The sequence below is a fragment of the Columba livia genome, chromosome 24 (assembly GCF_036013475.1).
Source record: "Columba livia isolate bColLiv1 breed racing homer chromosome 24, bColLiv1.pat.W.v2, whole genome shotgun sequence".
Lineage (NCBI taxonomy): Eukaryota > Metazoa > Chordata > Aves > Columbiformes > Columbidae > Columba > Columba livia.
In genome coordinates, this window is record NC_088625.1 from 4396818 (window position 1) to 4418399 (window position 21582).

Consider the following 21582-nt stretch of genomic DNA (forward strand, 5'->3'; position numbering starts at 1 on the left):
GAGGGCGGGGGGCGGCGGCGGGCAGCCAATGGGAAGCGCCGGCGGTGGGGAGAGGGCCAATGGCGGGCGGGCGGCGGGCGGAGCGGCGCAAGGCGGCGGGGGGCACGGCGGCGGTACCGGGGCCGGGGCCGGGGCCGCGGCCGCCATGTGGCCGTGCGGCGGGCGGCGGCAGCGGCGCCTCGGGGGTTTTGGGCTCCTCGTCTTCGTGCTGTGGCTGCTGCTGCGCAGGTGAGAACCGGCACGGCCGCGGGGGCACAGCGGGGCGGCGGGGGCAGGTCGGGCTGTCAGCCGTGCCGCCGTCCCGCCTGCGGCCGGGCTGAGCGCGACTGCGCTTGCATGGGAATCGGGGGGTACTGCGGGAAAACGATTCATTAAGTCGGTGCTTCCCTCTCGCTACCTGGAAAAATTAATTTGCGGCGAGTCAGGCTCGATAGAATCAAAACATGTTTTCTTACGGGGATGCGCAGGGCTGCACATCAGTCACTGACGGGAGCATCGCTCCAGCGTGGGAAGGAACGGGACAGCAACGCTACCCCCTGCAGAACCAGCTTTACATAAATGTACACGTAATACACACAACTTCTTGTCTATCATGGAAAGTAATGGATAAGACCAATTGCCAGCGCTATAAATTAGATCCTACATTAGGCTAATGCCATCCCTGCCGCCCTTGGCTGGCGTCGGGCTTTACATCACCGCGGCTCTGATGGATGATGTTCGTTTGCAAATCAATCGCTCTGGCAGATCTAACCCATCCCTGAGCCCGTCACGGGTGTCTCGACGTGCTCACCCCAGAGCCGTGTTTCCCTCTCGCTCCAGCCTGCTCTGGGTCTGGTTCTTCATGTCCCCGTGTTGGCATCATGGGCTGAGCAGCATGGTACCCGCAGACCTGGGGGTGTCACCTCCTTTCAGAACCATGCTAAGTTTCTTCTTCTGACCCTGTTTGTATGCTCCAGGCCAATGTTTGTTCCTCTACAGCCCACCTGTAATACCAAGAAGTTATTCAAGGTTCTAGCTTAAACCCTGGGTGGTTTAGATCACGCTCAGTTTAGGGGTGACGCTCGTTCCTGGTGTATGTGTGCACAGCAGCTTCTCCGTGCCAAGTGACAGCAGCTCTTCAGTCCCTGACAGCACAGGGCTGGGGATCATTTTCAGGCAAGGGAAGATGTTATTTATTGCCACTCAGATCCTTTTTATATCTCTGATATTTTATAATGTGTTCTTAAATTCATAGCAGGAAGTTACTTGATCCTCAAAGCTTTGATAAATCTTTGCTTAATTGGAAGCAGAATTCTTTTATAGCTGGTCTTGGGTTTGTGCCACATATGTTCTTAGCAGAGGGTTGTTGCAAACTGATACCTGATAAAAGCATAGAGTTCCGTCCCTGTAAAGTATATCTATAAAACGCTGTGTCCATTGGTACCCGGTGTTTTCCTCCATGGCCCAAGTCACCCGAGAATAAACTGCATTAGAAAATGGAGAGATGATTATCTGTGTGTGCACCTGGGGCTCGTCCGACCGACACAGACAGCGAGTCGTGAGTGAAGGCAACTCAAAGCTTTCACTTTCCAATGGCCAGAGGAAGCCCAGAATAAACAGCAAAGCCCTCTGAGGTCTAAGCAGGGCTTAGGGATTAACTCTAAAGTCGCTTGTCCTCTGAAGCGCGTCCTTTGGTATTGGCAAAGCAAGCAAATGATCTCTGCACCTCTTCCCCTTTTGGCTTTATTTTTCTCTACCGTTAGCTTCTTCTCCCAACCGTTCTGGGTATGTGGTGGACCAATACCAACACTAAAGCTCTTATCTCATGCGGAGAGGACTCGAGCCAGGCTTTTGTTTGACAGGCACGAATGCTTTAGTGTAGCTGTCTGGCTCACCTGCGACTTTCTTATTCTGCTTGTAGTGTTTTGCGCTTCAGCTCACGTCTTACAGAGACAGATCATTTTGTTAACGACCAACTTGTCCAGCTCAAGTTTGAAGCTCCTGTGCTGGACGAACTTGGTAATATAATGTTATTTTTTTGCAAAAAAAGAGACTTCCCTGAAGCAGGGAGGAAGTGGCTACTGAGGGACAAAGGAGGCCAATAAGCTTTAGCAAAGACAATCTTTGCGATCTGTGCTGTCATAGAAATGAGGAAAAAGTATCTGCTGGGAGCTCTACATTGTTCTCAAGAGGAAGCACAGGGCCCAGGTGGGCTTTGAGCTGTGGAAATCCAGCTCAGGGTAACAGGATGAAGCTCTGCTGAGTCACAGAAGATTGTTTTCAGAAGTCACTTGACAGATGTGGGTTTCAGGATAATATGTTGAAAATATTGGGAGGCTGGGAGTTCCCTTCCAGGCATTCGTGGTGAGAAAAAACCCTGGAGCCGGGAAGTTTTAAGGTAGGAAACTTGATGGAAACTTGCCAACCGAGTTATGCCTGGATTAAGAAGATGAGCTTAAGTGATTTGTTTATTTTTATCTGGCTATGTATGCTTCCTGAGCACAGCCTTGGTGCCGGCACCAGTGCCAGTTTGCAGTACTGTTGTGCGCAGGGGTGATTTAGGGCTTTACCTACCTCAGAAACAGATTGGAAACTTAGGTGTTGTCCAGTCTAAAATTGGAGTTTCGCGTCTCCTTTGAGCTTTCCACCTCAGGCTTCGCACCAAGAAACAGAAGTAGGTATAGCTGCAGTTTCAGGATCTGATGTGCAGAAGTTGCAGTCTGTTTAAGATGTAGTTCTAGCAGCACAGAGGGACAGCAGCCATACGATATCGTGTGTGTGGACTGAGAACCACTTCCCACACTGGTAAAATTCACAGTAATTCCTTGGGAGCAATGCTGCCATCATTCTCTGGCTTTACCTCGTCTCTTGTATAGATGAGTATTTTTGGTCCTGTTCCTATTCAGGCAGTCACCCTTGGAGTTAGGTGTTTTGTGCTTATTTCTCCTAGTGTGAGCTGCGCTACCTTGATAAGAGCTCTGCTATTACTGAACGGCATACTTTACTATCTCCTTGCTCAGCACTATTTTTCGTAAATGGTTTGACAATAAATGCACGCGAGCGCTCGTTGATGGCAGGCAGTGAGTATCTAATCTAGGCTTCCTTTTCCAGGTATTACCCGTGCCTGCTGCCGGCTGTTTCAGAGCCCTGTGAGGATGCTGTGCTATACAGGTACCCTCTGAGCTCCTCAGCCAGCCCGTGCAGTAGCCTGGAACTCTTAGATTTAGCTCCCTTGTAGTCTCCCTGTCTCGTGTCTGAGGACAGGCAATCGCTGCCGGCTCCTGCTTCACAATCCCTGTGAGCCGCGAGTTCTGACAAGTCCTCACCCTCTGCTCATACCCGCTCTACGCCAAGCTGGAGGATTAGGTATTTCCCTCTTCTCCGAGTGCAACATTCCTCCCAAATGGAATGTCGCTCTTGCTTTCTTGAGGCGGGAATTCATCCCTCGCATCTGGCTGTGATAACGTCTCAGCGGAACAAGCTGCTACTGTCTCATTCCTTTGTGTATTCAGCGTTGTGGGACGGGGATGCTCTGACGGAGGCAGTGTCCCTGCTGTGGGTCTGGACTGGCTGGTAACATGTTCTCTCGGTTCAGCCAAAATGAATTGGGGAGCTGTGTAAAGCAATAGCAAGTAGTTTCTTGCACGCAGGAGCTGACCCCAATGGAGCTGTATTGAGTATAGAAGCTGGTAAGTGCTTCAGAACCTCCTTTGCAAGCTGGTATCTCCTTTGCTCCAGTTCGTGTGGCGAATGACATATGAAGGAACTAATCTAAGCAGTAACGCTGGCAGAGGTAAGTTTGTGATGACAGCAGACCTCGTCTGTGCTAAGTGATGAATGATCTGGAAATCAGCCAGCGTATGCCATCCTACTGCAAAACACGGAGATCACACGTTTCATAAGTTACCAAGCGTTTGCTACTATTGAGTGAAAGCTTTCCCATCTTTTATTTTCGGCCAGTTAGTTTCATGATCTGAGCCTGAGCAGTGCTACATTTTGGTTGTAAAGTACAGGAGAGTGGGTTGGGGCATTCGGGATAGACGCTGGTAATGAAATGAATATTAAATACACACCTTGGGCGGATCTTCCACCTGTTTGATAGCTTTCTGAAAAGCCTATATGCTCAGTATGACAAAGAGCATGGAAGGTCAGAGCTGATCCTGCCAAGTAGGGTGAAATGAGCATTTCTCAGGGGACAGATTTCTTTATGATAAGCACGGATTTCTCTACTAGACACTGGGTGCTCATGTGTCCCTCCTTCTCTTCCAGGTTTAACTGGAGTGAGCTGATCCCACTGCGGTTATGGGGGAGGACCCTGGGCTTGCAGACAGCAAACTCGCAGTTCCTCCTGGAAGGGATGCCCTTCCGCATATTTGGAGGGTCCATGCACTATTTCCGAGTCCCCAGGGAATACTGGGAGGACCGCATGCTCAAGATGAAAGCGTGTGGCTTAAACACCCTCACGACGTAAGTGTCCTCGCTCCCCAGGCTCTGGCACCTTGCAGCCTGTCCCCTCTTCCACAGCAGTTGGTGCAACTGTCATTAATTCCAGTGAGCGATAACAATCTCTTTTTGTACTTGCTATTGTGAGAAAAGGCACCAAAAAAAAGTAGTGGGGATTCAGGTTTTCTTTAGTCAACACACACTGCAGTATCATCAGATAGCGACTGGAACTGAGGTCTGTCAGATGTACTGGAAAAGTGTCTTCTTAATGTTGGCCCGATGAGGAAGGTTTGGGATCTGAAAGGGCTGTTTAGCACAGCTGTGATTTAAAAATCCCTCTGTTCTGGAGAATGAAAGATATACCTAGAGACAGACCACAGTGGATGGTCTTGAGAAACTCGGATATTGCAGAGTACAGGAAAAGAGTGCAAGTAAGGACTTGTCAGGAAAATGAAAGGCACAAATAACATGTAAATAGACACTTGTAATGTGGACATGCGGTAATCTCTGGGTCTTTTACTGGCTAACACAGCGAGAGCAGAGTTTTCTCATGTGCCCTTTTCAGCCCTAACTCTGCATTTCAGGTACGTGCCGTGGAACCTTCACGAACAAGAAAGAGGGAAGTTTGACTTCAGTCGAAACCTGGATCTAGAGTATGTGGTACAGACAGCTCTGTTATTAAATAGTCCTGTTTTGAGGGGAGGGTGTGTGTGTTGGTTCTGGATGAAGATGTCATTTCCAGGTTCTGATGGAAAGCCTGTGCCTTGATCAGGCAATGGAGACTCTTCCCCTGCTTGCTTAAGTCCTGAACTTACAGGTTTAGTACCAAGCCAGTATAGTTGCTTCATCAAGCAATTCTCTTTGGGTTCTGGTACCTAAATTTCATGCTGAGGGGTGTACTAGGAGTGCAAGGAGTTGGGATTCTGCTGTCAGACGATAATTGTGCTGTCTCAATCTCCAGGGCCTTCCTTTCACTGGCAGCTAAAAATGGACTGTGGGTGATACTGCGTCCTGGACCTTATATCTGCTCTGAATGGGACCTTGGTGGTCTGCCCAGGTAAGTGTGTAAATAGTTCAGCTGAGAAAACTGTTTGGGACTGTGGAAAAAACAAACAAAACCACAACCCCCCATATCATACAGCTGAGCCCCTTTCAAAGATGTAGGATGGCTGGCTGTTAGATGGGAATATTTATTTCTGTGTCCCCAAAGCAGGTGAAGACCTATTATGTTATTGAGCTTTCTTAAGCAGTACAGATAGTGAGTCTGGATCCAGAATCTGTTTTGAGCAGTTATTCTTTAAAACAATAATTGTGTTATGGCAGAACTGGGGAAACCCATATTCTATTGCTGTTGCAACTTGACTGTCCGTAGAATACGAACAGTGGTATTTGCAGCTTGATGTAAGGATGTCTCAGGTCCATTTTAAAGTCCTACTAGCACACAGGCACTACACGGCAGCAGCAGCGAGGACCCATCGCTTCTCCAGCCTCCGGCTGTATTTTCTCCCAAAGCACACAGCTTGTTGGTGAGAGGCTTTGGAGCTGAGGTGAATACATCAGCATTGAGACTTGTTACTAGATCCCAGTGGAACCAGCGCTGGGTTACGTACCGCTTGTTTTCCTCACCTTCACAGAGCTTAAGCCTCAGTGTGTCTCCATTTTGTCTTGACAACATCTGGGGATTATATATCTGATAAAGAGCAAAAGTACTGTTCTCATTTTGCAGATAAAGAGGTGATTATTTTGTAAGCCCAGCAGCTGCATGTAGCGTACTGGAGTTGAGTATTTCAGACCGCTACTAGTTAATGCCGCCTTTTTGCAGAGACAAGGAGGGTACAAGCTCACTCTGCTTAAATTGTTATAGCGCTACATTGTTCTGCTCGCAAACAAATTGCCCTTTGGTGTGTTAACCCCAAGCCAGTGAACTAAGTCTTGTAAATCAGCAGTAGAAACCATGGGAACAATTACCAGAGGCTTTGTTTTGAGCGATGATTGGGGTTTTATGAGGGCGCACTTGGTTGTGGAGTGCCCTTGGGGATACAGGGAATTCCAGAGTAACCTTCAGAGTGGCAAGTTTAGTGCTTGAAATCTTATTGGGAAAGCTAATGAAATGAGCTTAGGCCCAATATACAGAACAAGAAGAAGGGGAAGAGCTTGGCCATTGCAGTCTGTACCATTTAAAAGTGTGAGTGGTAGCCAGCCACACTTGGTGTCTCTCCATAACTTGTGGAGTTGTCCATACCTGACGAAGAAAGGTCAGTGATTCCTGGCCAGGAGACTCTAACAGATTCTGTTTGCTGCTTTTCTCATAGCTGGCTGCTGCAAGACCCAGAGATGCAACTGAGGACAACATACAAGGGCTTCACAGAAGCTGTAGATGCTTATTTTGATCATCTAATGCCTATCGTGGTCCCTCTCCAGGCAAGTACAATCCATCACAATCCTTTGGGAGGACGAGAGCATGGAGCTGAGGCTCGTGCATCTTTCCTGCAAGCCAGTGCCGCTGGGATTTCAGAAATCCTGGTGAACAACGTCTCCCTTCTTTTCCCAACAGTACAAGAAAGGAGGTCCCATCATTGCTGTGCAAGTGGAGAATGAATATGGCTCCTACGCCAAGGACCCAAACTACATGACCTATGTTAAAATGGTAATGTCGGCACATTTACTTTTGTGGTGAATCTTATAAACCGTCCTCCTTAGAACATTTTCTTTCTACTGGATAAGTTTTAAGCGTAGTTCTGTGCTTGCTTTTCCATAGCTTAGTGATGAAGGAGCTTGCGATGTTTCACAAACTTGTCAGAACAGATAAAGTCTCCTTGCCAGGACCGTGGGTGTATTTCTGCAGTGCTGTTTCATCATATTCTGGTATTGTGTGCAACATACATCTGAGGAAGTATATTATCGTGGTTAAAGATGAAAATGTGGGAGAGCAGGATTTGCAGGGCTTCCTTTTTGGCTGGAGTGGGATCTAATGTGAGGTGGAGCTCCTGGTCTTTGTTCTGCTTTGGGCCTTGAGCTTTGAATGTAGCAATGTTGATTAATTCACATTTGCATCTAGCATGTATGACAGCGTTGCAATATTACTGGAATTAATATACCCATTCGAACAACCCCACGAGTCACACAAAACCTGAAATCCCTGTCCTTATCTAACTCTTTTGGGTGCAGCGCCTTTGCCTTCCAAATCATCTGGGCCATGAAAGGGTGTGTGGGCCTGTCTCCGCACACAGTACCTGAGCTGGGATTAGCTGAGCACACACCTGTGTCTGCCTCAGACGCTGCTTCTATTCCTGGGTTCTCTGCTGCACCCTGAAATCCTGCAACGCATTTCAATGTGTGGCAGCTCGCTGCTGTTTCTCCATTTTGTATCATGTACAAGGAGAGGAAGAAACTGAGTATTGATGCAGCGCTCAAAGAATTATCATAATAAAATTTGTTAGAAACTCCGGTGTCTTCAGTAGCTGAATTTTGTCAGATGCCAGCATCTGTTCAGGTTATCGATTTAGTGATGGTAGGTTGCTAAACTAACTCAGAATTGGGTTTGTCTTTAAACTTGGTGCTGTAATGCTTCTCTTATGCAGACTGTGTGCGATGCCCAGGTCTAGTCTGTGTGCATAGGGTTTAAATGCAAAGGATTTAAACACAACAGACATCAGCTACTTGGTGCACATGACACAGGGAACTCCTGTGTGAGCTGATGTGTCTTTATTACCATTTTACAGTTAGTAATTTAGAATCAAGAGACTGAAGGCTTGTTTTCCAAGCTCCCTGGAGCTGAAGGGGTACCTGTTCAGGTACAATGAAAAGAGGGGTTAATTTGCAACTGGGATTTCCTAACCTCTCCTTCAGACTTCAGCCCCTGTTCTGTAAAACAACAACTGTAAGGGCACAATCCTAATGGGGAGAACCTTGTGTGTGCATATGCATTTTAAAAACCTCAGAGCGCGATTTCGTACAGTGCTGCGATATTGAAGAACCAGTGAATTCATTCGGACTTGACTATTCAAGAAGTTGGGTACCTGAGCTGTCCTGTGGTGGCGTTCACCGGCAAACCAGCTATTTTCTCCTTCAAGCTTCCATTGTTAGGCAGGCAGGACGGGCGAGCTGCTTTTCTTGTTCTTCTACATGAGGCCCTGTTTTGATGGAAAGCAGTGAAGCTCTTTATTAAACTGACCTCAGAAGAAGATAAAATCCTGAAGTTTGATGCATCACTGAGAAATAGGTCCAGCTTTCTAAAACAAAATAAGATTTTTCAGTTGTCTTTAAGCTGGAGAAAGTAGGCAGGGAAGCTTCAGGAGGAATGGGAGATGTCACAGGAATATTTCTTACCAAACCACTACCAGTTTCAAGCTCTCCCCAGAGAATGTGATAATGTACTGTAATGCTTTAATATCCTGACAAATACCAAACTCAGGCTGTTAACACAAGGGCTTTTCCTCTCTTTGATTCAGGCCCTGTTAAAGAGGGGGATTGTGGAACTGTTGATGACCTCAGACAACAAGAACGGGCTGTCGTTCGGCTTAGTGGAAGGAGGTACGTGCTTGTGGGAGAGCAAGCACTGTGCTCGCTCCATGAGCCAGCACTGTGCCCTTGTGGCTAGGAAGGCCAATGGTACCTGGGGTGTATGACAAGGGGGTGGCTAGTAGATCGAGAGAGGTTCTCCTTCCCCTCTACTCCGCCCTGGTGAGACCACATCTGGAATATTGTGTCCAGTTCTGGGCCCCTCAGTTCAAGAAGGACAGGGAACTGCTGGAGAGGGTCCAGCGTAGGGCAACAAAGATGATTAAGGGAGTGGAGCATCTCCCTTATGAAGAAAGGCTGAGGGAGCTGGGGCTCTGTAGTTTGGAGAAGAGGAGACTGAGGGGGGACCTCATTAATGTTTATAAATATATAAAGGGTGAGTGCCATGAGGATGGAGCCAGGCTCTTCTCGGTGGCCAACAATGACAGGACAAGGGGTAATGGGATCAAGCTGGAACACAAGAGGTTCCGCTTAAATTTGAGAAAAAACTTCTTCTCAGTAAGGGTGACAGAGCACTGGCCCAGGCTGCCCAGGGAGGTTGTGGAGTCTCCTTCTCTGCAGACATTCAAAACCCACCTGGACATGTTCCTGTGCGACCTCACCTAGGCGTTGCTGCTCCAGCAGGGGGATTGGACTGGATGATCTTTTGAGGTCCCTTCCAATCCCAAACATACTGTGATACTGTGATACTGTGAAGGCAGGACTGTGCTCTTTGCTGGGGTGGCTGCGGAAATGTCACCTCTGAATGGGAACATGTGCCCCTCCGCTTCCAGTCAGCGTGTGCAGAGAAATTCTCGGCTGCCTTCTGCCCAGCATTGGGCATTTGTGCTCCCAACGAGCTGCGGCAGGAGATGGCAGCACCCAGCCCTTCTCGGTGCTGTTTCCAACAGATTAAAAGGCTAAAAATACAACTTATTGCTGCGAGTGTATATTCGTCAAGTACCTCAGCAGTTATTAATAGTAGTGACTTAAGATAACTGCTTTGCAATTAAAAAGAGAAGCAAAAAGCCCATCAGAATCTGGAATCTAACATTCTGTAAGTTAAGCCGTACTTTGCAGGGCAGCCCTGTCTTCTCAGTGACCTTGCTCTGGGGCGTGCAGGCAGGGAAAGGAGGGTGTCAGATACGTGTAATGCAAAAACACGTCCATTTTCCCTTTCCCTCAAAAAAGTGTAATTCTATTAAGTGCTTAAAAATGCTGCATAGCACCTCTTCTGCTTTTCGCTGTGAAGAAGCCAAGGTACAGATGTTTGAGTTTCATGCTCTAAATCTGACTGTTTGGGGTGTAGTGTGATCCTGATTTTCCCAGTTCCCTTATTTTTTTTCCTCCCGTTACTTCTATTTGAAAGAACGAGAGGGACAAATTCTATAGCTCTCAAGTCCACAGGCCTCCCCCAGTACTGTGGTCTTTTCAGTTGTATTTTTGTTGGCGTGCAGCAGTTTTTGGCCATGACCACACAGAGTCACTGTCTCCCTGATGGAGAGCTGCTGTGCTGGTGTGGAAATCCCTGCAGCCCTCCCCATCTTCTGCGGGAATGTTTGCTGCCTCGGAGCTCCTTCTTGTTCGGGGTTGTCTCTTCCAGCGTTTCGCATGCTGAGAGCTCTCTGTTACCAATTTGCCTCTTAGATGTCATAACAATCCGCTCATTAGAGCCAACACGTCAAGTAATCAGTTGTGTGGAATAACGAGCGGTAGAGCAGCAAGGTGGTTATGAAAGCGCTAAGGGAGAGAGGACAAAATCCACCGTGTGAAGAAAATAGAAGACTCCATACTGGAGTTGAAAACCAATGCAGTGATTCTGTGGTTTTGTTTGTTCTGTTCATCAGCGGCAAATTGCCAGCTAATGTATTACATCCATGCTACATCCCTGTTTCGTTTTGTTCTCCCACCACGTCTGCCCGCGCCACATTCTTCAGCCCAGCACACTACATAGGTCAGCCCATTAAAATCAAGGTATAAATAGTGAGCTTGTGCTTCTGTAAACATTCTGTTTGAAGTGCTCTGTCTGACACAACTGGGGCTGGGTTTGATAGCAGCTCTCTTATAAGACACCAGTGTTTAATACAGTATCATACCATTGCTCCTGCGTTTTCAAAGTTTCTTGGGAGAGACATCACCAGTGTGACCAAGGGCTAGAAAGGTATGGAAATGGTTCCAACGTGTACCAGGGGCTGGGACAATGGTACCAGATTAGTGTCTTCTAATCCATCGGCATCTGCAGACAGATTTTCCCACTCTGGGGGTTGAAGATGGAGCAGTGACTGTCACAACACACACAACAGAAGCACAGATAAGTCTTCCCGTTACAATTTCTGTGTGGTTCACTCGTGCTGGGGTTTCTCTCGCCCACCCCCACGGACATGACATGTAAGATATCGCTTGGGTAGCGATTCCTGCAGCTACAGCCTGAGAGATCAGTGTGGCATCCAGATATGGCTTTCTAATAATGTTTGCTTTTATGTGGTGCCTTTTATCTGAGGATCTCCAAGTGCTTTACAGCCTCTAATTAGAGCTTCTGACACCCCACGAGCTGCTCTGATGCTTCCTCTTTCTAGTATCTCTGAACGCTGGAGCTGAAACGATGGCCTGCAAGTGTTCCACTGTGTGCTGCTGTCCAGTTAGATTCTGCACACTGAGTGAAAACTTTGATGGGAAATTGCTGAGGAGGTTGTATTGATGGTTCAGAGGATGTTCCAGCTCCCTCTGAGCTTGTGCTGGGCTGATGCCTGTGGAGATGCTCCCCAAGCTATTTTGTGTGCGTCTAAATTAATAAACCATTTTCATTTCCTTAATAGCGCTGGCCACTGTTAACTTTCAGAAACTGGAACCGGGGCTCCTGAAATATCTGGACACAGTACAGGTACGATGCAGCAAACTCTTTTACCTTGATGCTGTGGGTGCCGTCAAGAGCACATTTGAAAACTATAGTTTTCAATGCTGGGTGCTGATCTGCAGCAGTTCTTTCAGGGTACACTGCAATGGGTGTTCCAGGCATCTCCAATACCTCATATTCAGTGTAGATATGTAATATTGTATTAATGGCATGCTGGGCAGAAAAGATTATTGGTCCTGTTTCTGCTGGGACCTGCAGCAGCACCGGTCAGAGGGACACGTGGATTTCAGATACGCTTCCCAAAACACCTTCCACGCAGTGCAGTTTTAGCAGCCAGAAAACATTCAAATTCAATGTGTCGCTTGAGCATCTTCAACCCCCTGTGCTGCCGAGATGTGAATCAGGGGCAGCGAAGTGCCTAATGAACACTTGATGCAAAAAGTGTCTTGATTGCGTGATGAGGGAGCAGTGAGGGAATAACCAGTTTTGGTGCTGAGTGACAGGTTCTCTCTCTTTGCATCCTCTGTCCTCCTCTTTCCCTGTAGCTCTGCTTGCTCCAAATGTCGACCTGGAAAGATGTGAACAACTGATATCTGCCCCTGGCCATGATCGATTCTTTTCTGATCTTTTCCATTGGCTTTTGCCTGGACTATAAACGAAACCTTGCTGCTGGCTTGCTGAACACTGAACCCCACCACTTTTATTTGCTTTCTTTTCTTGTACAGGCAAAAGAGGCTCTGCTGCATGTGCTTTCACCTTCTTTAGGTCGTACAAAATTCCCCAAACCCTGCAAATGAACAGGAGGCATCTTCCCCACCAACCGAATGCAACATGACCTAATAAAAGCAGCTCCTCTTTTGCCACGCTTACTAATTTCCAGATAGGCAGCCTGTCATTCATATTTCTAAGGATTATGAAGCTATGTTATCTTTCCCTGTTATGGTCTTTTATTCCAGAGGGTGGTAAAACTCCTTCTTTGACCAGTTCACTGGGGATGGATTGATTAAACACATTTCCAAGAGCTGGTCTGAACCTGGAACAATTAGATTGTTACAGGCACCTGCAGTTGTTTTCTCCTAATGAAACACGTGTTTTTTCAATGCCGCTTACCTCGGCCATTTCATGTGCCATCAGATAAAAGCCCTTATCAAATCAAGGGCAAAATTGCCTTGACTAGAAATAAACACCATGAGGAGGGAGTGCCAGCCCGGCTGAGCACGTTGTCCTGTCCGGTGTGATGGGGCCGGGTGGAATTCTACAGGAGCTAAGTGGGAAGCGATGGCTCCATGTGCAGAGCCTTTTTAATGAAGACCTAATTCCTGCAAAGGCTAATTCTTTGCTGCCAGCACCATATGCGGCATTAAAAAGGCATTAAGCCGCTAAGGTCCACTGTTCCTACCTTGGCAAGCGCTGGCTGCCGTGCACCTGCAAACCCTCAGCTGGCAGCGGCGTAGCTGATAAGCAGACATTTATAAATGTGTATATCCAGCAGAAGCTAAACAGTGACAGTTGGTTTGTCTTTTTGCTACAGCTTTACCAAACAATATCCAGAGCTGTGTGGTATCACCTGTGTGCCATGGTTTTTGCTTTGTGCCTGTTCCGGGCATTCCTGGCCCACAGCGTCTTGTTCCTCACTTGTTCAGAGCTCCTTAGCTGCTTCTTTTTATGCCAACTGGGGAAGAAAACACTCTTGTAAACCAGGTCGCCAAACTGCGTTTGAACAATGCTCTAGAACATAGGGCTAAGTGCAAGACTGCCCTGTCTGCATTTTAACTCTTTGGTTTTGTTTTGATGCAGAGAGATCAGCCCAAGATGGTGATGGAGTACTGGACCGGCTGGTTTGATAACTGGGGGGGCCCTCACTACGTCTTTGATGCAGATGGTGAGCACCATACACTGTTCTTGTAGATCGGGGTGTTTATTGCTTGGCAAACAGTCACGGAAAAATGACACGTAACTTTTCCAGATTTTCTGTCCTGCTGTAACCTTTGCTCTGTGTAATTATAAATTAACTGCTTAACTGTAAATGAATAATCCCTCAGTGAGTGGGTCCCATTGCTGTGCCTTGGATTTTCTTTAGCGGTGTTAGGAAACGGTAGCTCTTCTTTAAAGCAATATATATTTTTCTTTTTATTCTTAGAAGGACTCTATGGGGTGTGCAGAAAGCCAAACATCTTAAGATATTAGTGTCAATGTGTCCTAAGGCCTTGTGCTACTCTCTGTTGATGTTAAAAATGCAGCCCAGGGGTTTAGATCGTCTCTTTCACCTCCTGAGATCATCTAAATCCTCTGAAGACTGTTTGTATTTGGTAGAAACCTCACAGGTTTTGTGACACCTCCATCATAACAACATTACTTGTCCAGAGAATAATCACTCCTCAAGAGAGGATTATTTTACCTTTTGTGGCAATATGGTGAACTTGAGCCTTTTGCTGCCCTTACTGAGGGCAGAACACAAATCCCTGTAATTAGACGGGTGTGACTGACTGTCAAGGACCAGCACGCGTGTGCTTTGCGTTACTGAAGCATATTAACCCACCTTCTCGCTCTCTGGCCTTCCTGGCACTGCCCTTCCTTTCCAGAAATGGTGAATACTGTAGCAAGCGTCCTCAAATTAGGAGCGTCCATCAACCTCTACATGTTTCACGGAGGCACCAACTTCGGCTTCATGAACGGTGCTCTGGAGGCTGATGAATACAAGTCAGATGTCACCAGTTACGGTGAGTTTCCTTTCACTGCCTTGCCCGTGCACCTGTTGTGAGAGAGCAGCTCGGACGATGCTTTGGGCTAGATAAAGCTGGCAGGAGCATTGAGAAATGGCCAGTATAACCACTTGGTCATGAAGAAATGAGCTGGAACATAGCTCAGAAGCAAATGCCGATCTAAATGGGGGCTTAAATTAATGTTTCCTATTTCCAGACCCATTCCAGGATATGGAGGATCCCCTGGTTCTGAACTGGGAATAGAAATGGCAGATGATGACTTTATGTTATGTCCATGCTGGCTCTTCCTTCTAGGGAAAGAGGGTGATCCAGGATACAGTTCTGGCTTTTACTTTTACCAAATCAAATTGTACCGTAAAGCTCTTTTCATCCCAACAGCTGTTTGTCAGAATCATTAACTGTTGACTTTATCCTGTGCAAAATTATGGATGTGTGCAAATTAGATCCCCAAAAGTCTGTTACTCCTCAGTGAGTGGCTCTTCTCCAAATTAACCAACTCTATGCTTGTCTAGCTACATTCACACAGAAGTGCACAGGTTTCCATGCCAAGAAAATTGTGTCTTGGGATTTACTTCTTCGATGGCAGTGTACAGGAAGGCTGTCCCAGAGCTGCTCTATGTCTTTTAAAACATATGTGGTTCTTTTTTCAGATTACGATGCTGTCCTGACTGAGGCTGGAGACTATACATCCAAATTTTTCAAGCTCCGACAGCTCTTCAGCATGATCATTGGTAATTATACATCCAAGAACCAAAGTACTGTTCTACTTACAGCATTAAATCGGATAATTGTTTAAACTGGTCCTTCTGCTGGGGCCTGGGACTTCAGTTGGTTGACTGGTTGGGTGCGTTCTCCAAAAGATAGGAGGGAGGACGAGGGACATAAATCTTGTCTGTCAGCAGGCAGGTAATAGCATTTAAGCAGCTTCTTTCTATGCCAGGAAGTGTATGTTGGAAATAAATGCACATCTGAAGGAAACACCATTGGTTATATTTTATCTTGTTTGTTGTATCTTATTGCTAATCTGTTCTAGGGTCAGATAGGTGGCTGTGGCTGCAGAATAACTCATTCTCACTCAGCCCTCACGCTTGCCTCAGGTCTTTTTGTAATTGAATGGAAAGACTGACCAAAGGAGGTCTGGAGGGGCCTTAAATCTGTGTTGGCTTTTTGCATCTGAAATAGTTGTTCCATCTTTCTCTTTCTTTTTGCATCACAGGCCAGCCCCTTCCTCTCCCTCCTATGATTGAAAGCAAGGCCTCGTATGGTGCAATCCTCTTGCATCAATATATCTCCCTCTGGGATGTGCTACCATCTCTTTTACAGGTACTACCAATTTTAATGCATCTCGGTACTAAAAGGCATCACCCTTTAGGTGGGAGAGGCAATTAGTGCACTGGCTTGTTATCCCATGAGGATAAGGTTGGGGAATGTTTTTGTCAAGGATGCAAATCTTTTATATCACCTTTTTTACTGCTACTTGTCCTGGAATTCCAGTTTTGCAAGTCCTTGGCTCCCTTTTCTGGTACCTTGTCTTCATTGCTGTAGCTTTCATAGAGTCACGAGGTAATTCAGGGTGGAACAGTAAATGTAAACGTAAGCTGTGGCAGAGCGGAACACCTGTCTTAAATGAATTGCCTCTGTGTCAATGCTGAGAGGCCGCGTCCACTGTTAAATCTGTTTCTCCTTTGCAGCCCATTAAGTCAGAGTTTCCTGTTAACATGGAGAATCTGCATGTAAATGACAGCAGCGGGCAGTCATACGGATATGTGCTCTACGAGACTGTCATATTTGGTGGTGGACACCTGCATTCACGGGACCACGTCCGTGACCGAGCACAGGTAAGGAGCAGAGCACAACCGAGGCTAACTTCAGTCAGATGGAAACGCAAATACAACTTCAGTGACCTGTGCAACACATGATTAGAGTGTGATTGATGAGACGTCGCTCTCCTGTGCTCTGTTTTGCAGGTGTTTGTTAACACCATGTATGTTGGCGAGCTGGACTACAACGCAGTGGAGCTCTCCCTCCCCGAGGGACAGGTAACAACCGCACATTGCTCCCAGCGATAGCATGTGGGTAACAACCAGGACCGCAGGGAGAAAATAAGTTGCCACAAACCATAGGCACCGAGTACCAACACCCTGTTTATGCAATTACATCCATGTAGGCTTCACCTTCCTTAGCACAGAGGAGGTTTTAAGGGGATTTGGGGGCTTTTGCACCTTTTGGGTCTCCAAAGGAACAAGGGGGGATGTCTCTCTGTAGCTCTTAGCTTGGCAAAGTTGGCAATAGGACTAATGTATTGATGGAACGCATGTTGGCAGAGCTGTGCGTGGCTCCCAGGAGTGGGTGCGTGGGTGGATATACTAGTTGTTCTTATGACTTGTGGGAGAGCTGTATGACATAAGCCTGTACTATGTCAAACTCCATTTCTGGCTCTGTGGGTGCTAGCAAAATGGTACTTAAAATTCAACAGAAAAAAAAAGAAAACATTTATGAAAAGGCTGAGCGTTTGTCAGTCGTGTAACTATTTGCAGTAGCTGAAAGATACTGGGACACTGTTCTGTCACATAATCCAGAACTTTTAAGTAAACAGATCAATTGCAACTGCCAAAGGTGTTGGTGCCACCTCCCCTCTCAAGCACCTCTACTGACCTCTGTTAACCAAGCACTGTGGCTGATGCAGCACATGCTGCGCAGCGGTCCAGCTGATGCTCTTCCTTTTGTGCTTTTTTACAGGGATTCAGGCAGCTAAGGCTCTTGGTAGAGAACCGTGGTCGCGTCAATTATGGCCTGGCATTGAATGAACAGAGGAAAGGTCAGTTAAGTCCTTTGTTCCCAAACTGTCCTGGATAGTTCTCTGAGTTTAAACACGGTAGAATGTCTTTTTCTTGTGTGCTTTACGCAGAACCAAACTGCAGACCCAGTACAGCACTAGCCACCCGTTCCTGTGCTCTGTCGCATGTTCCTTCACTGGGAAAGAAGGAAAATATCTTTTAAAATCTCTGTTTTCACCTGGGGGGGTTTGATATTGGAAGATCACGGCATTTAAAAACACAGGCAGCATCAGGAGGAATGAACTGCATCCTGTTGAGCAGACTTCAACATTTTAGTAGATTCTATCACATACATTTATGGAGCTGGAAGAGCTTGAAACCCCAGGATTCTATTTTAGTGGGGAACGGTATGCAAAAACTACACAAACTAGACTAATGGAGTTAGGCACGTGACTGTACTAATTTTATTTTACTGCAGAAGAGGTGTATAAATCCTCTGCGCTGCTTACGCAGTCACAGCTGCAGTTCTGTCATTAGGAAGCTGGATTAGCACCCAGGCTTTGCCTGCGATGTGAAGAATGACTTTATCTAACAAGAGAGTGCTCAAGGTAAATTACTTACTAAGATGTCTTAAGATCCTTGGATAAAAAGCACTGGATCAGCACTGGACATTAGTGCTTGTCTGTGTTATATTTTGCTGCGCCTATTAGAGAAGTAACTGATTTACTGCTTTAAAAAAATCTGTATGTGGACAGCTAACTAAAACTCAACAATAACAACAAAACCCCATCTGCTGCGTGTGCCAATGATGTTTTCTGCTCGGTGAGTTGAAGCGAAGGGGAGAGTGGAGAGGCCAAGGTGCAGTAATGTTCCCCACTCAATCTGGATGAGCAATGGGACCATATGGACTCTAATTCCACTGCCAAATGTGGCTGCTTTCCATCTCCTGCTGTTCCTCACTTTCAAATAGGAAAACCTATCAGCTTTAGCTAGTTTTCAACTCTTCATTACCCCATTGCTCTTGCAGGCTTAATTGGTGACATCTTCTTGAATAAAACCCCCTTGAGGAACTTCAAGATTTACAGTTTGGAGATGAAACCTGGCTTCATGAAAAGGTTTGTGGGGTTCAAACTATTTTTCTTCCTATTTGAAACCAACCGTTTCCCAGCAGCGCAAAATCTAATAGGCAGCAGTTAAATGTATCGGAAAGGCAACACGAGGTAAAAATAGGTAGATGGATTTTTGCACTGATACCTTTGCCCAAAATAGTGCAGAAAACGGTGCCACTTTATCCATCCGCCATCGTAAGCGGCGCTTTGGAATGATCTCGAGACCAGTGTTGTGTTCGGTCCTTCCCTTACAGCCTGCGACACGTTGCCGGCTGGAGCGCGGTCCCAGATTACTTTGTCGGCCCGGCTTTTTTTCGTGGAAGGCTGTGGATAGAGCATCAGCCACAGGACACTTTCTTGAAGCTACAGGCAAGTCCCTTTTTGTATTCACCCCATTTTTTCTTGATCAAGAGTTTTAAAACACTGGTTAGAGAGACACTTGTGTAACAGCTCTGACTGAGCTCTATCTTGCAGTCCATAGTCTTCTTTTGATCTTGGAGAAAGCGAATTATTTTGAGGGTGTAGAAGTTTTCTCAAGCTGGCAGGTAATTCTGTTCAGTCTGTAGCGGTTCTGATGAGAAAACATGCGCAATACTGACCCCGCAGAGCTGCCGATGAACAGTTCGTCTTTTTGTTGATGCACAAATGCTATTTCGTTTTTAGTTTCAGAGGGGCAATGGGCACAAAAAGTAAAGGAGGCACTAGTCGTATCTCCACCTTCTCAGCGTGATACGGAAAGAGTCACCACTTTGTAGCCATGGCATGAGAGCTGGCATTCACATCTTCTTCTGTGGAAGATTGCTGCTCTTGCACAGAACTGCAGATGTGAAGTGTTATTAAACTTTCTCCCCTGATTTCACTCCCCTAGAGCCAAGGTTCATGCCACTGATTATTGTACTGCTCGCTTTTTCATTTATGCTTTGTTGCAAATTATGCTATTCAGTACCAAGACTATTTCTGTCACCTGGGAAATAGGTGAGGGGAGATATTCTCTGCTTGAGAAGAAATAAAGATATCCCTGTTCAAAAGGATGAAGTTTCCTAGACAAGCACGGATCATGAATTGCGTATTTTCGAAAGCTTTATCCTTTTAATTAGCACATGAAGGATAACTCCTGTTCAACGGGGCTTATTTAAATGTTCACGGCTTCAGGGAGTTGCACAGGGAAAGCAAGCAGAAAACCTGCAGAAAGTGGCCTGGAATAATGCAAGTGTGCGAGTAACTTAGTCTCCTGGAGGGCAGCACAGTCGCATCAGTAATTCTGTGTGCTGTCCTGATTCCAGGGCTGGGAGAAAGGAGTTGTGTTTGTCAATGGTCAGAACCTGGGCCGCTACTGGAAGATTGGACCTCAGGAAACACTCTACCTTCCCGGCCCCTGGTTACGGAAAGGGAGCAATGAGGTGAGAGGATTTGGTGGGTTTTCTTTTTGCTTGTTTGTATTATTAAAGATGCTGCTCTGAGTCAAGTCCCAAAGAGCGAGACACGTACAGTGTGTGAATTACCTACCTCTAGCTGAAAACCAGCACAACAGAGAGGAAGGACACTCATTTCTCCTAAGATCTGTGACAATTAGGGAAGGTGCTGCTCTAAAGCTGACAGTATGGTTCTGAAAACCATTAAGACATGATGAGAACGGCAGCTAAACTTCAAAGCACTGCATCAAGCTCAAAATCAAGACAAACCTGATTTGATGCTCGTTCATTTTCTGCATCATGTGGTGCCGGAGAAGAATCACAGATACTGTTCAGGCTCATATTGATTGATCTCTTTAAATGATGTGATCTCTTCCTTCCCCTGCTGTGATTGTATGCCTTTTCCTCCTAAAAATACTTAAAGTAGCTCAGCCTTTGTATGAAGGAACTTTATATATCCCTTTCTTCTGCAGATTGTCATTTTTGAAGAACGCACTGCCGGACGGATAATACAGTCTGTTGACATACCTTATTTAGGAAGGACCCAGTACGTGGACTGATGAGAGCTGCTTTCCCATGTTTGGTTCATCTCGAATACTCCTGGTTGCATGTCTGGGGACACGACGGCCCAGGCCCTTGGGCATGTTCCATTTCCACTAGAGCCAGGTCAAGGATTTGCTCTTTGGCAAAAAGTTCGGAAGAGAGAATGGGCCCAGAAGGAACCAGAGTCCACTGTTTCATCGATGGATGCAGAAGCTCATCTCCCTGCACTAGCGAGGAGCCACAGCTTGGGTGGCTGCGCCTGGTGTCATGGACCGTCTGGTGAATGTGGGGAGTGAAAAGGCGCTTGGAGGCAGGAGAAGAGAGAGACAAAGAACTGAAACCATCTGAACTGAAAGCTCAGCTCTCCAGTGACTCTAAAAACGTGTTATTACTGGCCTCCTCGTTTTTATAATTAGATAGGGAGAAAATAGTTGGTGAACATGTGAGTAACGAGGTGTGGAAAAGCATTTTGTTGTGCTTCCAGGCAGAATTCAGCAACCCACTCTGCCATTACTTGTTCACTTGTTGGAAGCTAAGTTGGTTGTCAAATGACTTGAATTTGGGCCTTTTTTCCACTGAGTTTTGCTATGGAGGTTGTCTCTCTCAAAAAGGAAATTAAAAAGGTTTTAAAAAGTGAAATGTGTTTTGTCCTCTGTCAGATGTGTCATTATGTTTCAGGCCAGGCAGGAAGGAGAACTTGCAGGGAGGAGGAGGAGAAGAGGACAAGATTGTCTTCAAGTCATCCCTCCACCCCGCTCTCCCTGTGAAGCACCTAAAGATGAAATTCCCCCTTATAAAATGAACGGGGAGCAGATTTTGGTTGGGACGGAAGTAAAGGGGTTACATACCTAGTTGCAAATGTGAGGGCACATCTGTACTTCCTAGTTAAACCTGCTGTGAAATCTTGGGATCTTGGGTCCCGTTCTCTTTTTTCTTTTTGCCCCTCAAAACAGAAACACAGGATTTAGGAAAACGTGATGTATTTTTTCAACTCACCAGCTCCACAGTCCCTGAGGAGCTGCCATCTCTTTAGGAAGAGATCAAATTCAAACTGCGAATCTGTTCAGAATCTCCGAGAAGTCACTCGGCCCTTGCTTTCTGTTCCAGGAACCAGAGGATTCAGGCTATGAGAGAAACACCAAACGTGCACTGTCTCTGATAATGGAGTTCTGGGGTATTCTGGCTCTTAGAAACCATGACTTTATTTAACAAATTTAAATACAGTTTGTTTAAAACTGAGAA

General features: G+C 46.4%; 2 protein-coding genes across 4 annotated transcripts in view; one reads left to right on the forward strand and one right to left on the reverse strand.

The window, feature by feature from the left end:
* THYN1 (thymocyte nuclear protein 1) overlaps window positions 1-16204 on the reverse strand; it is a 28056-nt gene extending 11852 nt beyond the window's left edge. Inside the window, exons 1-2 of the mRNA XM_065040524.1 lie at window positions 15962-16204; window positions 8442-8555 (exon numbers count right to left, since the gene is read on the reverse strand). The gene's annotated coding sequence lies outside the window, so the exon portion shown is untranslated. The remainder of the gene's footprint in view (window positions 1-8441; window positions 8556-15961) is intronic.
* GLB1L2 (galactosidase beta 1 like 2) lies at window positions 69-20979 on the forward strand. Of its 3 annotated transcripts, XM_065040498.1 has the most exons (20): window positions 88-228; window positions 3091-3150; window positions 4249-4446; window positions 5007-5075; window positions 5384-5479; window positions 6735-6843; window positions 6977-7069; window positions 8874-8955; window positions 11739-11803; window positions 13574-13658; window positions 14359-14496; window positions 15150-15230; window positions 15716-15822; window positions 16191-16337; window positions 16467-16538; window positions 17239-17317; window positions 18304-18391; window positions 18640-18754; window positions 19669-19785; window positions 20271-20979. In XM_065040498.1, exons 1-20 carry the CDS (start codon window positions 146-148, stop codon window positions 20355-20357), a joined length of 1971 nt encoding a protein of 656 aa, XP_064896570.1. In that variant the 5' UTR covers window positions 88-145; the 3' UTR covers window positions 20358-20979. The 3 variants fall into 3 exon arrangements, with proteins under 3 accessions (XP_064896571.1, XP_064896570.1, XP_064896572.1); XM_065040499.1 differs by lacking the exon at window positions 3091-3150 and having other exon boundaries at window positions 69-228; XM_065040500.1 differs by lacking the exons at window positions 88-228; window positions 3091-3150 and adding an exon at window positions 3202-3668.
* The last annotated feature ends 603 nt before the right edge of the window (window positions 20980-21582 follow it).

What these genes read in the sequence shown, in the direction of transcription:
- GLB1L2 (XM_065040498.1), top strand. Translation starts at nt 146, where the DNA reads ATGTGGCCGTGCGGCGGGCGGCGGCAGCGGCGCCTCGGGGGTTTTGGG. An exon ending in CTGTGGCTGCTGCTGCGCAG is followed by an intron (nt 229 to 3,090) that starts GTGAGAACCGGC and finishes TTCCTTTTCCAG; the next exon opens with GTATTACCCGTGCCTGCTGC. An exon ending in GCTCTTCAGCATGATCATTG is followed by an intron (nt 15,231 to 15,715) that starts GTAATTATACAT and finishes TTTGCATCACAG; the next exon opens with GCCAGCCCCTTCCTCTCCCT.